We start from the raw sequence: 14524 nt of genomic DNA, 5'->3' as shown, positions 1-14524 counted from the left end.
TTGATGCCCCTACTAAATTATGTTAAAGATTGCCCCCAAACCCACTCCTAATATACCAAAAGACCGTTTGCACATAGCTTTTTTGTAGTAAGTGAGTATTTTCATGTCATTTGAAATTGATCAAATCAGGTTCTCACATACTATACAACATTATTGCATAGATGATGGTGAAAATGAATCCCGCACCTTGTGGCAGTTCCAGGTACCCCATGCCTAGGCCGACCTTGTACAGATGAGCCTCGGGAATCTCATAGTCATCTGGGATCCACTCCTACAAAACACAATGGTGAATTGTATAAATGAGAAGCTTCATGGCTTCATTATAAATAAAAATATGTGTATATTTGATTTTTTGCCATCTTAAACAGTACTTCAGTCCTACCACAGTTGTGTATCAAACATCTCAAAATATTGCTGAAACAAAACAAACAAAACAGAAATACTAGAAAAAAAACTATGAGCAAATAAAATAAGACCTGTATTTGTGACACAGCAGCTATTTTATAGAAAATTTCTTAGTCCAAGGCCTGTAACTTAAAAAAAAATCAATTGCCCGGAACGAAACTTACACTGCATTTGTAAGTCATGTAGGTAGACTCACTTAACAAAAATTAGCAAAATATCTGAGAGCGTTTTGTAAAAAAAACCTACGGAAAACGGAAAATTTCCATGTCCAAGGTTCTATGTCCAAGGTCCAAAACTTTGTCAAAAATAAATGGACCAGAAAGAAACTCACACTTCATGTATGTCTTGTTGATTTACCCAAAAAGAAAATCACCTAAATATCTTAAAGTTTTTCGTATAAAACGTCCTGGAAACAATTATTATAGAGATTATTTCCAAGTCCAATGCCCTTAACTTCATTAAACCCAATAGACTAAAACGAAACTCACACATCATCTGTAAGTCATGTAGGTTGACTAACATACCAAAAATCAACAAAATATCTAAAAACATTTTGTAAAAAAACTCCAGAAAACAGAAAATTGCAAAGTCCAAGGCTCATAACTTCCCCCAAAATCAATTGACCATAAATAAAACTTACACTTCATCTGTAAGTCATGTAGGTGACTTAAATGCAAACAAGCAGCTAAATCTAAAAGCATTTCATAAAAAATCTCTAGAAAACGGTAATTAAAGAGAAAATGTCAAAATCCAAGGTCCATAACTTTTTCAAGAAATCAATGGACTGAAACGAAATTCACACTTCATCTGTAAGTCACGAAGGTAGACTAACACACCAAATATCAGGTCAATATTTTAAAGCCTTTCAGGAAAAATACCGGGGGCATTAAAACTAGGAACAAGTAGAAAAACTAGAAAAACTGGACAGCCGGAACTGAACCAAAATAGATTACTTAAACTTATTTTCAAAACAGATGCAGAAAAAAAATCATAATTATGCTCTATTCCTACATCAAAATTTGCCAATCAACAATAGGAACTACGCTATAGAACATAGAAAGCACACTTAGAAAGAATGGAATATAAGTCTATGGGCTCACAGTGTTCAACATGATGACAATTTCATAACATTTCAACTCCTGAAAACAGAAAGGGAAATGATACACCCATATTTTGCACCTCTATTACAAGACACACAAGATCCCTATTTTCAACATGACTGCTATTCCACTAGCCATGTATACAGTGTTCCTACCTTGAAAGGTTTCACATCCTCAGTCTTCATAACATCGAGTGCTCTCCAGAATGCTGGCACCTCAGCCCCCTGGGCCAGGACCTCTATCTCCGCCTTGGACTTCCGCTCATTCTTGTTAATCTTCTCTGCTATCAGTCTGAAATGGTGTTAACTATCTTTGTATTCACCTACAATATGAATTTAATCAAACCAGTCATTTAAATTAATGTGAAAACCAAATTTATGTGTTTACACTTATATCATGCTAATCAAATCACAGCTTTGTGTGTAAAATTGCTGACAAACTGATGTACTAAAACTCTGTGGTTAAATCAGAACCTCCATGAGAAAGATAAATGTACATAATTATACAGAGATAACTGGAGCATTTGACTTATTCTCCTGCACCTTTGTCAGTTCAAGCGCATATCAATCAGACATGTGTGGGTCACTGATGAACAAATACCTTGCACATCTACAATTTATGGTAAGGACATAATTTAGTCTTATTATTTAAGTTTCGATTTACTCCCTAGAGAAAAGAGTACAAAATTTGCTCAACAAACTTGAACATTTTCAGCTTAATATTCAACATAGTGATTTCAATATAACCCCTCTCATACTTAGTTTGCATGGATATAATAAATGTTGGATGTATCCACGTAACCACATTTAGAAATCTTCTACTTCAGAAAGGAAATACCTAGACTTGGTTTTTGTGACGCCCTTGGATTTCTTTCCGACCCAAATGTACATACACAGGCCAGTGTCCACCAGGTACACAAATCTAGGATCCAAAGAACCCATGGTGGCAGGCATCTACAAAACAGACACACAGCAATACAACAGCTATTCAATACAAATATAATTTGTCTCTTTAGAGCCAAAAGATTTTATCATCATAGTTAATAGAATGGCAGATTAGCCCATCTTGTTCTAATGGAACTATATAACCATGAAATTTATTTGTCAAATTCACTTGGAGTTGACAGTAATATTGTGCTTTATTATGCTATGCACAAAAACAATTGTTGAACAACTAACCACTGTAGATACTGGTACATAGTACTTTAAACAGATAAGAATTAAAGATAATAGACCCAAGAACTTAGATTGAACTTAAACTCACCACTATATAAAAAGATAAGCATCATGACAAGTGACAACAATTGTTAAACATGGATACAGACAACATACCCTTTCCATGTGGACTGACTGGACACCAATAGCTCTGTACACTTTTGTATCATAAGACTGAAAGAGTACACGTTCACAAAAGAAATTGTTATGAAAACAAGGGCTGTTTGTAAAAAATGCATGCCCCCCATATGGGCTGTCAGTTGTAGAAGCAGCCATTGTGTGAATAAGTTTTTTGTCACTGTGACCTTGACCTTTGACCTAGTGACCTGAAAATCAATAGGGGTCATCTGCCAGTCATGATCAATGTACCTATACAGTTTAATGATCCTAGGCCTAATTATTCTTGAGTTATAATCCGGAAACCATTTTACTGTTTCAAGTCACTGTGACCTTGACCTTTGACCTAGTGACCTGAAAATCAAAAGGGGTCATCCGCCAGTCATGATCAATGTACCTATGAAGTTTCATGATCCTAGGCGTAAGCATTATTGAGTTATCATTCGGAAACCATTTTACTGTTTCGAGTAACTGTGACCTTGACCTTTGACCTAGTGACCTGAAAATCAATAATGGTCACATGCCAGTCATGATCAATGAACCTATGAAGTTTCATGATCCTAGGCGTAAGCATTCTTGAGTTATCATCCGGAAACCATTTTACTGTTTCGAGTCACTGTGACCTCGACCTTTGACCTAGTGACCTGAAAATCAATAGGGGCCACATGCCTGTCATGATCAATGTACCTATGAAGTTTCATGATCCTAGGCATAAGCATTCTTGAGTTTTCATCCGGAAACCATTTTAATATTTCGAGTCCCCATGACCTTGACCTTTGACCTAGTGACCTGAAAATCAATATGGGTCATCTGCAAGTCATGATCAATGTACCTATGAAGTTTCATGATCCTAGGCGTAAGCATTCTTTAGTTATCATCCGGAAACCATTTTACTGTTTCAAGTCACTGTTACCTTGACCTTTGACCTAGTGACCTGAAAATCAATTGGGGTCACATGCCAGTCATGATCAATGTATCTATGAAGTTTCATGATCCTAGGCGTAAGCATTCTTGAGTTATCATCCGGAAACCATTTTACTATTTCGAGTCACTGTGACCTAGAACATCTGACCTAGTGACCTGAAAATCATAAGGGGTCATCTGCCAGTCATGAGCAATGTACCTATGAAGTTCCTAAGCGTTCTTGAGTTATCATCCGGAAACCATCTGGTGGACGGACGGACGGACCGACTTACCGACATGTGCAAAACAATATACCCCCTCTTCTTCGAAGTGGGCAAAAAAACAATTGGATATAACTTTTGTTTAGATTAAATAGTAGATATCTTTAGAATGTACTTTAATACGTCATAACATTAGAAGCAAACATTTAATCATACAATGTATATATGTAGCAAACACATGATCAGCAAAAATTAAGAAGGCTATTGTCAAGCAATATGGTCCCCAACCGGATCCAAAATTTGTCAGAAATTCCACCATTTTCAGAATTTTTTTATATGTTTTGGTTGCCATAGCAACCACAATTTTTGACGTAGGAACAAAATGAAATGACGTGCATAATGTCCATATTGCCATCTATCCATGTGGCAAGTTTCATGAAAAAATATTAAGAACTTTAAAAGTTATCGCAGGATCCAGAAAACCACCATTTTCAGCAGTATTTCTATTCTATTTGTTGCCATAGCAACCAGAATTAAAGTTATCGCAGGATCCAGAAAAGTGTGACAGACAGACTCACAGACAGACAGACGGACACACAGAGCGCAAACCATAAGGTAAAACCGGTAGGGGACAATAAAACATACTAACAAGGTACCGGTATATTAAGATTTTTTTATGGGGTTTTAAAAGATACATGTATAACACGATCGTAGAAGCTCAGAAACAAAAGTTCCAGATCTTTTTTTTTGCATGAAAAGGTTCCAAATGCAATAAGATCAAATAAGTCACTGTAATTGAATTATTTAGTCAGGTAACATAGAATAAAATAATTTAGGCATTTTCTACTGATTCCATCACATTGCAAACCAATGTGAATGACAATTAGAAATAAACAAAACAAAATTATTATCATAACCAATACTAGCAGCTTTATTGAAAGATGAGGTAATCATTCATACCAGTTCCTCAACAGTGAAGAAGCCACTAGAAGTGCGTCCTCCCCCAATGTACGAGACTGGGTTCTCAAACAGGTCAAGGAATTCATCTGACTCGTCGTTCATCTCCTCTCGTATTGTTCGGCACTCAGCCCCCAGTAAGTTACGCAGGTTTACTGCGTGTATCGCCGCACACGCTTTCTTGTCCAGCTGTAAAATGCACATGCAATTTATTTAAGATTGGGAAATTTGTTTAGCATTTATGCATTTGGAAACACATGGCTAAGGAAAGCTTGCAATGATCCCAGCATTTCTAACAAGGAAATTATGTTTTTAGAGAAACCTTTAGCACATTTAATTATGCATATATAATGTTATATTAATTATTCATCATTATTTCCCTGTTTGTCATTAACAGCAGACACAAGCATAATGATAATTTGCCTGCTTGTAATAATAAGCAGGCAGAAGAATAATTATTATTTCCCTGTTTTCATTGTTAGCAGACACAAGCATAAGTATTTAAAGAATATATAGCCACTTAAATTTTAAATAAAATACACTAAAATGTACACACTTTCATTTTAAATAAGTCCTTGTTATTTAAAATACAGGTGTGTTAAGCTAATATTTACAGTGGTTTGCTCGCCAATCCAGTAGAAGATCTGCCAGTTCAAGCTGTTGGACTCATCAATGTACGTCTTTAAGATGATGTAGCAATCGGCCTCATAAAACTTGCCAATCAAGGCTGAAACATAGCACAAATGAGAACCCATAAATAATTATACCTCCAATAAACTATTACAATAACTGTAGCTGACTAATACTACATATCCTTAAAAATGACACTATTTTTGAGATCACATTTAGACAAGCATTTTAACTTGTCTATTGCACCAAAATAAAAACAAGCTGTATGTTTTCATCTCACTATACCATAGCTAGAAGACCAAAGCTTGACTTTTATTATTCCTAATCTTGTGAATGATTCCTCATACACACCTTCTTCTACTTGGTTAGGTAGAAAGTTTTCAATTTCCCAACAGGACAGACCTGAAAATATATCATGTATAGTAAACATTTATTACAAATAAATTAACAATAGTACCGTTACAAGTGCAATATGCCTGCAATAAATAATGAATATGATAAATAAATATATTTGTCATAAGTTAATATTTTACATAAATTCATAAAAAAATGTATATAATAGAAAGTAGGGAAAATGACTCTTCTTATCACTGAAGTTACCTGGAATCTGTCCGACTTCCTCCTCGAAGATCTCACTGTAGTCCAGATGAGGTCGGTTCAGGTTCTCATTCCATTTCTTGGGCCTGAAATACTCAGTGAAACTGACATGTTTACAAACTACCAAAGGAGAAATACAACATGATTTCATTCAATGATTCCCGCCAAAATAAAAATAAACAAGAGATGTGTTCGTCAGAAACACAATGCCCCGTATTGCGCCGCTTTGAAATAAAATGTCAATATATCATTTGGCAGGTTTGGAAATTATCTCCCTTTTATAGCTTATTACTTCCCTTGGATTGTATTTTTTTACTTTTGACCTTGAAGGATGAACTTGACCTTAAAATTAGTTTTTTGTTATATCCTTTAAAAAAATATTACTTCCCTTGTGAAATTGATCTGTACCTGCCAAATGATATAAAATAGAAATATGCCTTATCTCCCTTTAAAGCTTGTTACTTCCCTTGGATTTTGTTTTTCGACCTTTTGCCAAGATGGATGACCTTGACCTTTCACCACTCAAAATGTGCAGCTTCCGGGGGCATAAAAACACAACAAAGTTAAGGGCTTTTTATTGCGTAGCTATTAATTTGAATCTTACATTGCATTTACATGTAATTGAATGTTTAAATAAAAATAAGCACATTTTTATTAAATTTCAATTAAATATTTTTGAAATTGGTTGGTTATTTTACGTAAAGTTGATTCAATATTTTGAAAGTTGATTGGTCATTTTGAGCGAAGTGCCTTAAATTTTTTATATTCTTAAATGGCTATTTTTAGCAATGATGATTAAATGATTCCAATATGGTTAGATAATTTTAAGCAAAATTGTTTCAATTTTTTTCAATGGGACTGGAATATTTAAGCACAGTTGAGTCAACATTTTTAAAACAGACTGGTGACTTTGAGCAAAGTTGATCCTTTTTTTTTTTTTTTAAGCATGTTATTTTGAGCTGGGAAGGAAATTGTGAGTGAGGTTCATTCTATATTTGTGCAATGGGCAGGGCTATAAAAGCAGATTCAATATTTTCAAAATGCGCTGGTAACTTTGAGAGAAGTTAAATCAATATTTTCAAAATGGGCTAGTGAAATTGTTGCACCAAGTAATTCAACTACCAGTCCCCTGTACCCACTTGAGAGCCTTGAGTTCATCCTCTTGCTGCCTCTCTGCCACCTTGTCCTTGTCCTTGGCCACATCACGCATGCCCTTCAGCACCTTCTCACTCTCATCCTGCTTGTCACGGCGACGACGCAGGCGTAACTTACGGGCCACGGGGTCCTTCGACGCTGCAATAATATGAGCCTATCAACATGGTGTTTGTAGCATTATTGATGACATTTCACCTTTTCCCACTCAGTTTTGACTTAATTATAGTTGCTCAAAAAACTAGAAATAAATTAATGATCTTTTATAAAAGATCAAGTTTTTTAGGCTTCATTTCCAACTTTACAATACTGATGAGCAGCAAACAGCATTATTGCAAATAGCCTTTTCCACTTTGCTTCAGAGCAGGAAAAGGTAAGATTGAAGTCAGTCAACACTCACAAGCAATGTTTAAATTCATGCACTGAGACACAAGTCACATTTAATTTACAAAAATACATACTACATCATAAACTGTAATTATTGCTGGATTTTCTTCAAGATACAACAATATTTCTGTTCTAAATAGATTTTGAGTAAATATAATGCTGCTGTCAATGGACTTATGGGTAAAAGAGAGTCTGTATTTAAACTAAAACCACAATTAAAGTGGGATGTGTAAATCCAGATCAGCTTACGTAAACTTAACCAGCCAATCAAGGACAACACTTCACTATGACGCATTAAGCCTAAATGTACACAAGACACTTCACCTATCTATTACAAATTGCAACTAGCAAGCCACTTTTATCAATCACAACTACTAGTGTAGGGCAACAAAATCTAAGTACGTTGTGGCGAGGTGGCAGCAGCCGTTGTGGGTGCCCCAGCCAGTCTCAGCTGGTTATTGAGTGAGAAGTCAATGTTGTAGAACTCCCTGTCCTTTCGCATCTCAGCAGGCTTTGGAGGCATCACAAGGTCAGGGTTGTCTCGCACATCCAAGGTCTGTAAGCACAATACAGGTCATGACAGTGTTAGCATTTCTATTGGTTTGTCATCATCAACAAATAATCTTAAATCAAATTTATGGTTTACAATAATGTCTGTTTGTTAACATTTAGATACAAGAGTATCACAAAAGAGACCCCAAGACCTTTTGTCAAATACCTTAATTTGGTAAAAACAGGTTTTTTTTTCCTTCTTTATGACCTGCCGAAAAACGGCCCTTTCCCCTCGAATTTTTTTTCCCCTCAGCAGGTAAATTTTCCCCCAGATGTCATTTCCCCCCACCCCCAATTTTTTTTTTTTTTTTTTTAAACTTTAAATACATAAGTTAACCTGATCCAGTGTAGAAAATAGAACATATTGCATAATTAAATTATCTGTTGCCTTGAATTTGTGTCAAAACAGTAAAATATGTTATTTTGATTATTTAAGACTTTCCTTATTTTCCCCAAAATCCGGCATTTTGTGTGATTTTTTCCCCCAAAATCCGGCATTTCGCGCGATTTTTTCCCCTAATAAAAGGCCAGGCCCTTTCCCCAAAATCAGATAAGAACCCCTGGTAAAAAAATCACTTTTTATTTGATAATAATATTGCTGATTATTTTTAGCTTTAGCTATTATTTTATTGATTTTCCAGTTGAAAGTTTGATGTTCATTACCAACGTCAATCAGTTGTTAACTATGAAAATAAGTTTCAATCCAAATAATAAACAGACTATGATAATAACATAAGAATGTACTAAACTGTTTGTATTTTTACCTATATTAAAACTAAATGTATAAGTTATTTTGTTTAGGATCAGATCAAAAATATTCTGAAAAGCTACAATTTGATCATATTACATACATCTATGCATGAAACTATTTGCTTCACAATAATTGATACAATTCCGTGAAATCCATGTGAGGTGAGGTACTTTTGTTGGTACTCACCTCCAGTTCTGGCAGCAAATGAAGTATGTCAGGTAAGGTGATCAGTCGGTTACTGTTCAATAACAGCTTCTTCAACTTGCCACACCTGAAAACATTCAGCATTCTTTAATGGCTGCATTAATCAACCAGCTTTAAATGACAGGCTTAAACATAATAATGATGTCATCAAATAATCCACTAACGGATTTCTACTTGCAATCCCCCCACTTTTAACTACACAGAATACCTGAGATCTACACATAACACATGAATAATACAGGACCTCTAGGTCTGATATGCAAACCTTACCCAAATGCACTTCCGAATGTGTTCAAAATATTACACCCTATCATAAAGCCATATGTGATCTAATTGTCCACAATGTCTGGGATCCACAAATTTACCCCTGACAAATCTATAATCAACAACAAAATATCCACATTCACAACTGTTTAATATCAATACATTAGTGATACTTGAACAGCCCTTCACGTATCATTTCAACAAAATATCCACATGCACAACTGTGTTATATCAATACATTAGTGATACTTGAACAGCCCTTCACGTATCATCTCAACAAAATATCCACATGCACAACTGTGTAATATCAATACATTAGTGATACTTGAACAGCCCTTCACGTATCATCTCAACAAAATATCCACATGCACAACTGTGTAATATCAATACATTAGTGATACTTGAACAGCCCTTCACGTATCATCTCAACAAAATATCCACATGCACAACTGTGTAATATCAATACATTAGTGATACTTGAACAGCCCTTCACGTATCATCTCAACAAAATATCCACATGCACAACTGTGTAATATCAATACATTAGTGATACTTGAACAGCCCTTCACGTATCATCTCAACACAATATCCACATGCACAACTGTGTAATATCAATACATTAGTGATACTTGAACAGCCCTTCACGTATCATCTCAACAAAATATCCACATGCACAACTGTGTAATATCAATACATTAGTGATACTTGAACAGCCCTTCACGTATCATCTCAACAAAATATCCACATTCACAACTGTGTAATATCAATACATTAGTGATACTTGAACAGCCCTTCACGTATCATCTCAACAAAATATCCACATGCACAACTGTGTAATATCAATACATTAGTGATACTTGAACAGCCCTTCATGTATCATCCTAACAAAATATCCACATGCACAACTGTGTAATATCAATACATTAGTGATACTTGAACAGCTCTTCACGTATCATCTCAACAAAATATCCACATGCACAACTGTGTAATATCAATACACTAGTGATACTTGAACAGCCCTTCATGTATCATCTCAACAAAATATCCACATTCACAACTGTGTAATATCAATACATTAGTGATACTTGAACAGCCCTTCACGTATCATCTCAACAAAATATCCACATTCACAACTGTGTAATATCAATACATTAGTGATACTTGAACAGCCCTTCACGTATCATCTCAACACAATATCCACATGCACAACTGTGTAATATCAATACATTAGTGATACTTGAACAGCCCTTCACGTATCATCTCAACAAAATATCCACATGCACAACTGTGTAATATCCATACATAAGTGATACTTGAACAGCCCTTCACGTATCATCTCAACAAAATATCCACATGCACAACTGTGTAATATCAATACATTAGTAATACTTGAACAGCCCTTCACGTATCATCTCAACAAAATATCCACATGCACAACTGTGTAATATCAATACATAAGTGATACTTGAACAGCCCTTCACGTATCATCTCAACAAAATATCCACATGCACAACTGTGTAATATCAATACATTAGTGATACTTGAACAGCCCTTCACGTATCATCTCAACAAAATATCCACATGCACAACTGTGTAATATCAATACATTAGTGATACTTGAACAGCCCTTCACGTATCATCTCAACAAAATATCCACATGCACAACTGTGTAATATCAATACATTAGTGATACTTGAACAGCCCTTCACGTATCATCTTAACAAAATATCCACATGCACAACTGTGTAATATCAATACATTAGTGATACTTGAACAGCCCTTCACGTATCATCTCAACAAAATATCCACATGCACATCTGTGTAATATCAATACATTAGTGATACTTGAACAGCCCTTCACGTATCATCTCAACAAAATATCCACATGCACAACTGTGTAATATCAATACATTAGTGATACTTGAACAACCCTTCACGTATCATCTCAACAAAATATCCACATGCACAACTGTGTAATATCAATACATTAGTGATACTTGAACAGCCCTTCACGTATCATCTCAACACAATATCCACATGCACAACTGTGTAATATCAATACATTAGTGATACTTGAACAGCCCTTCACGTATCATCTCAACAAAATATCCACATGCACAACTGTGTAATATCAATACATTAGTGATACTTGAACAGCCCTTCACGTATCATCTCAACAAAATATCCACATTCACAACTGTGTAATATCAATACATTAGTGATACTTGAACAGCCCTTCACGTATCATCTCAACAAAATATCCACATGCACAACTGTGTAATATCAATACATTAATGATACTTGAACAGCCCTTCACGTATCATCTCAACAAAATATCCACATGCACAATTGTGTAATATCAATACATTAGTGATACTTGAACAGCCCTTCACGTATCATCTCAACAAAATATCCACATGCACAACTGTGTAATATCAATACACTAGTGATACTTGAACAGCCCTTCACGTATCATCTCAACAAAATATCCACATGCATAAAATATTGAGCTGCGTTCTGGGATAACTGATCAGGGACGACACTTTCGGCATATATTGGATTTCGATTTAAAAAAAACTTCCCTTAAACGAAAACATTCCATTAAAGCAGAAAGCATCATCCCTGATTAGCTTGTGGGTTTTGTCCATGACCAAGGCTCCATTAGTAGTACCTGCACAGCCCCTCTGGTATCATCTCGATGTTGTTGTTGGCGGCACTGAACACCTCCAGATTGTGCAGCTTGCCGATGCTCGCTGGGATTCCCTCAAAGTCCAGTTGGTTGGAGTTCAAATATAGCCTCTTCAGGGACTGCATCTTGTGAAGAGAGTTCTGTAAACAGCATACAGGTGTTTGTCTAGTAACTTTAGTGTTCATAGATACAAACACTTCTTATAGAATTCTGTGTAATGAGAAGTAGGATTACTAGTATGTACATGTAGGTATAAAGTTTTTGTATAAAGGTGTATATGTATGAAGAAAAAAGTATACATATATGTATAAAGTATTTTATGATTCAATGATTTTAAAAAATAGGAAGGTTACTTACTGGCAGTGTTTGAATCTTATTTCTAGCAAGGTTCAGAGTTTGAAGGTTTACCCAGGTATCTGAAATACAATAGACACTTAAAATTAGCTAATAAAAAGAATTTAAAAACTTATCAAAGAGCACATAACTTATGATACATCTTGCATAGGAGGTGAGTTATTTACCATGACAATTATCGGCTTGGTTGATAGGAGTGCGCTTCCAGATTAAAAGATGATCAATACAATTCATATCAACCTTTATACATTGAAAAAGATTTCGTTCTGATTTTGTATTCCTATTTGTCACATTAGGGTTAAGATTTTTTTTATATTTCAAACATGGACCATAGATTTCACCTCTAGGTTTACCATGAACATCATATTGTTATTTATTTTTTAAATTTCACATAATCATTAATGACTGGTGTGCTTTTCGAGTAATTCCAGTACTTAGAGTTACTGTATTTCAAGAAGCAACCACCAAACCATTTGTCCTCTGAAGAGATTAAAATGCATAATCCTGTTATCACTCTAAATGTGCATAACAATTTTATGATAAGGTACTTGGATTTTGATTTGTTGTTTGTATGACAAGAATAAGAAATATACTTCAGAAGAAGGGATTGACAGATGGACAAATCTACAGCACGATTTGCAAATCTAGTATTTTTGTTTTTATTTTCAGCAACAGTTGCCCGACTATTTTACCTCAGGTGAAAAACATAAAGATCATACAACAAGAGCTGTCACCATAGGATGACTTATGCCCCCTATAAACGCAGATTTCGAAACCTAAACATGGACCCTAAGTTCAAGGTAAAGGTCACAGGGGTAAAAATTTGTGTGCGTATGGAAAGGCCTTGTCCATATACACATGCATACCAAATATGAAGGTTATATCTCAAGGGACATAGAAGTTATGAGCATTTTTCGAAACCTAAACACAGATTTCGAAACCTTAATACGGACCCTAAGTCACAGGGGTCGAAATTTTTGTTCGTATGAAAAAGCCTTGTCCATATACACATGCATACCAAATATGAAGGTTATATCTCAAAGGACATAGAAGTTATGAGAATTTTTCAAAACCTAAACACAGATTTTGAAACCTAAACGTGGACCCTAAGTTCAAGGTCTAGGTCACAGGGGTCAAAATTTTTGAGCGTATGGAAAGGCCTTGTCCATATACACATGCATACCAAATATGAAGGTTATATCTCAAGGGACATAGAAGTTATGAGCATTTTTCGAAACTTAACGCAAAGTGTGACGGAAAGACGGACAGTCCGATCACTGTATGCCCTCCTACCGGGGGCATAAAAAAGGTTCACATTTTCCTTTATAATGACAAGTTTTACCCATATATTTGCAGAACTGTTTTTTGATTTATCCCAAGATCCATGTTGTCTCTCAGATGGACGGACAGAGCACACACTTATACTATAGTCCTATCTGGAGATTTATGCTGTTAATTTAGATTGTTTAAATCATTTCCAAGACAAATAAATATATATACATACCATGATGGCAAAACCAATTCTCTGTTTGTCTAGGTTGTCTTTTAGCATGCTCAAACTATTAATAGTGAGACTTGCTTTATTATTGCTTTTAGAAAAACATCAAAATGTTATTTTAATTACCAAACAAGTCAATATTAGAATCATCCACCTCTGTATTCTGATAACAATTAAACTAATGTTTTTTTCTAGACAACTGTAAGTCATTACCAATTAGAAGTGACAGTTCTGATATCTGGTTGTCTGAGAGGTTGAGGTGTTTCAAGGAGCTGACTTTGTACAGCGGCTCAGGAATCCTCAACAGATCATTCTTGGACAGATCCACATCTGAAATCAACACAGCTAACATCTCACATCACAGACTTAGTGATAAATCCTGCTCTCACTCTAAATGACCCTATCATGCAGTTGTGATTTTCATTTTTACTTGTAGTTCATATTACTTACTTGAAGACAAATATGTCTTTTTCATTTTAATATTGGGGAATTTATTGTTCACCATTTTATTCAGATTTTAACTAAGTTT

At 35.1% G+C, this 14524-nt stretch overlaps 1 protein-coding gene across 1 annotated transcript in view; it reads right to left on the bottom strand.

Annotated features, from left to right (window-relative positions):
• Window positions 1-14524, bottom strand: part of LOC127868601 (protein flightless-1 homolog) — a 65498-nt gene that overhangs the window by 17799 nt on the left and 33175 nt on the right. The window contains exons 7-20 of the mRNA XM_052410479.1: window positions 14209-14325; window positions 12501-12559; window positions 12126-12283; window positions 9173-9257; window positions 8086-8239; window positions 7284-7437; window positions 6148-6230; window positions 5899-5949; window positions 5532-5644; window positions 4921-5106; window positions 2837-2893; window positions 2343-2458; window positions 1661-1796; window positions 187-271 (exon numbers count right to left, since the gene is read on the bottom strand). Coding sequence (XP_052266439.1) covers window positions 187-271; window positions 1661-1796; window positions 2343-2458; window positions 2837-2893; window positions 4921-5106; window positions 5532-5644; window positions 5899-5949; window positions 6148-6230; window positions 7284-7437; window positions 8086-8239; window positions 9173-9257; window positions 12126-12283; window positions 12501-12559; window positions 14209-14325 — 1554 coding nt within the window. The remainder of the gene's footprint in view (window positions 1-186; window positions 272-1660; window positions 1797-2342; window positions 2459-2836; window positions 2894-4920; window positions 5107-5531; window positions 5645-5898; window positions 5950-6147; window positions 6231-7283; window positions 7438-8085; window positions 8240-9172; window positions 9258-12125; window positions 12284-12500; window positions 12560-14208; window positions 14326-14524) is intronic.

Source organism: Dreissena polymorpha, chromosome 2 (assembly GCF_020536995.1).
Source record: "Dreissena polymorpha isolate Duluth1 chromosome 2, UMN_Dpol_1.0, whole genome shotgun sequence".
NCBI classification, from domain to species: domain Eukaryota; kingdom Metazoa; phylum Mollusca; class Bivalvia; order Myida; family Dreissenidae; genus Dreissena; species Dreissena polymorpha.
This window is presented reverse-complemented; position numbering and strand designations above follow the sequence as displayed.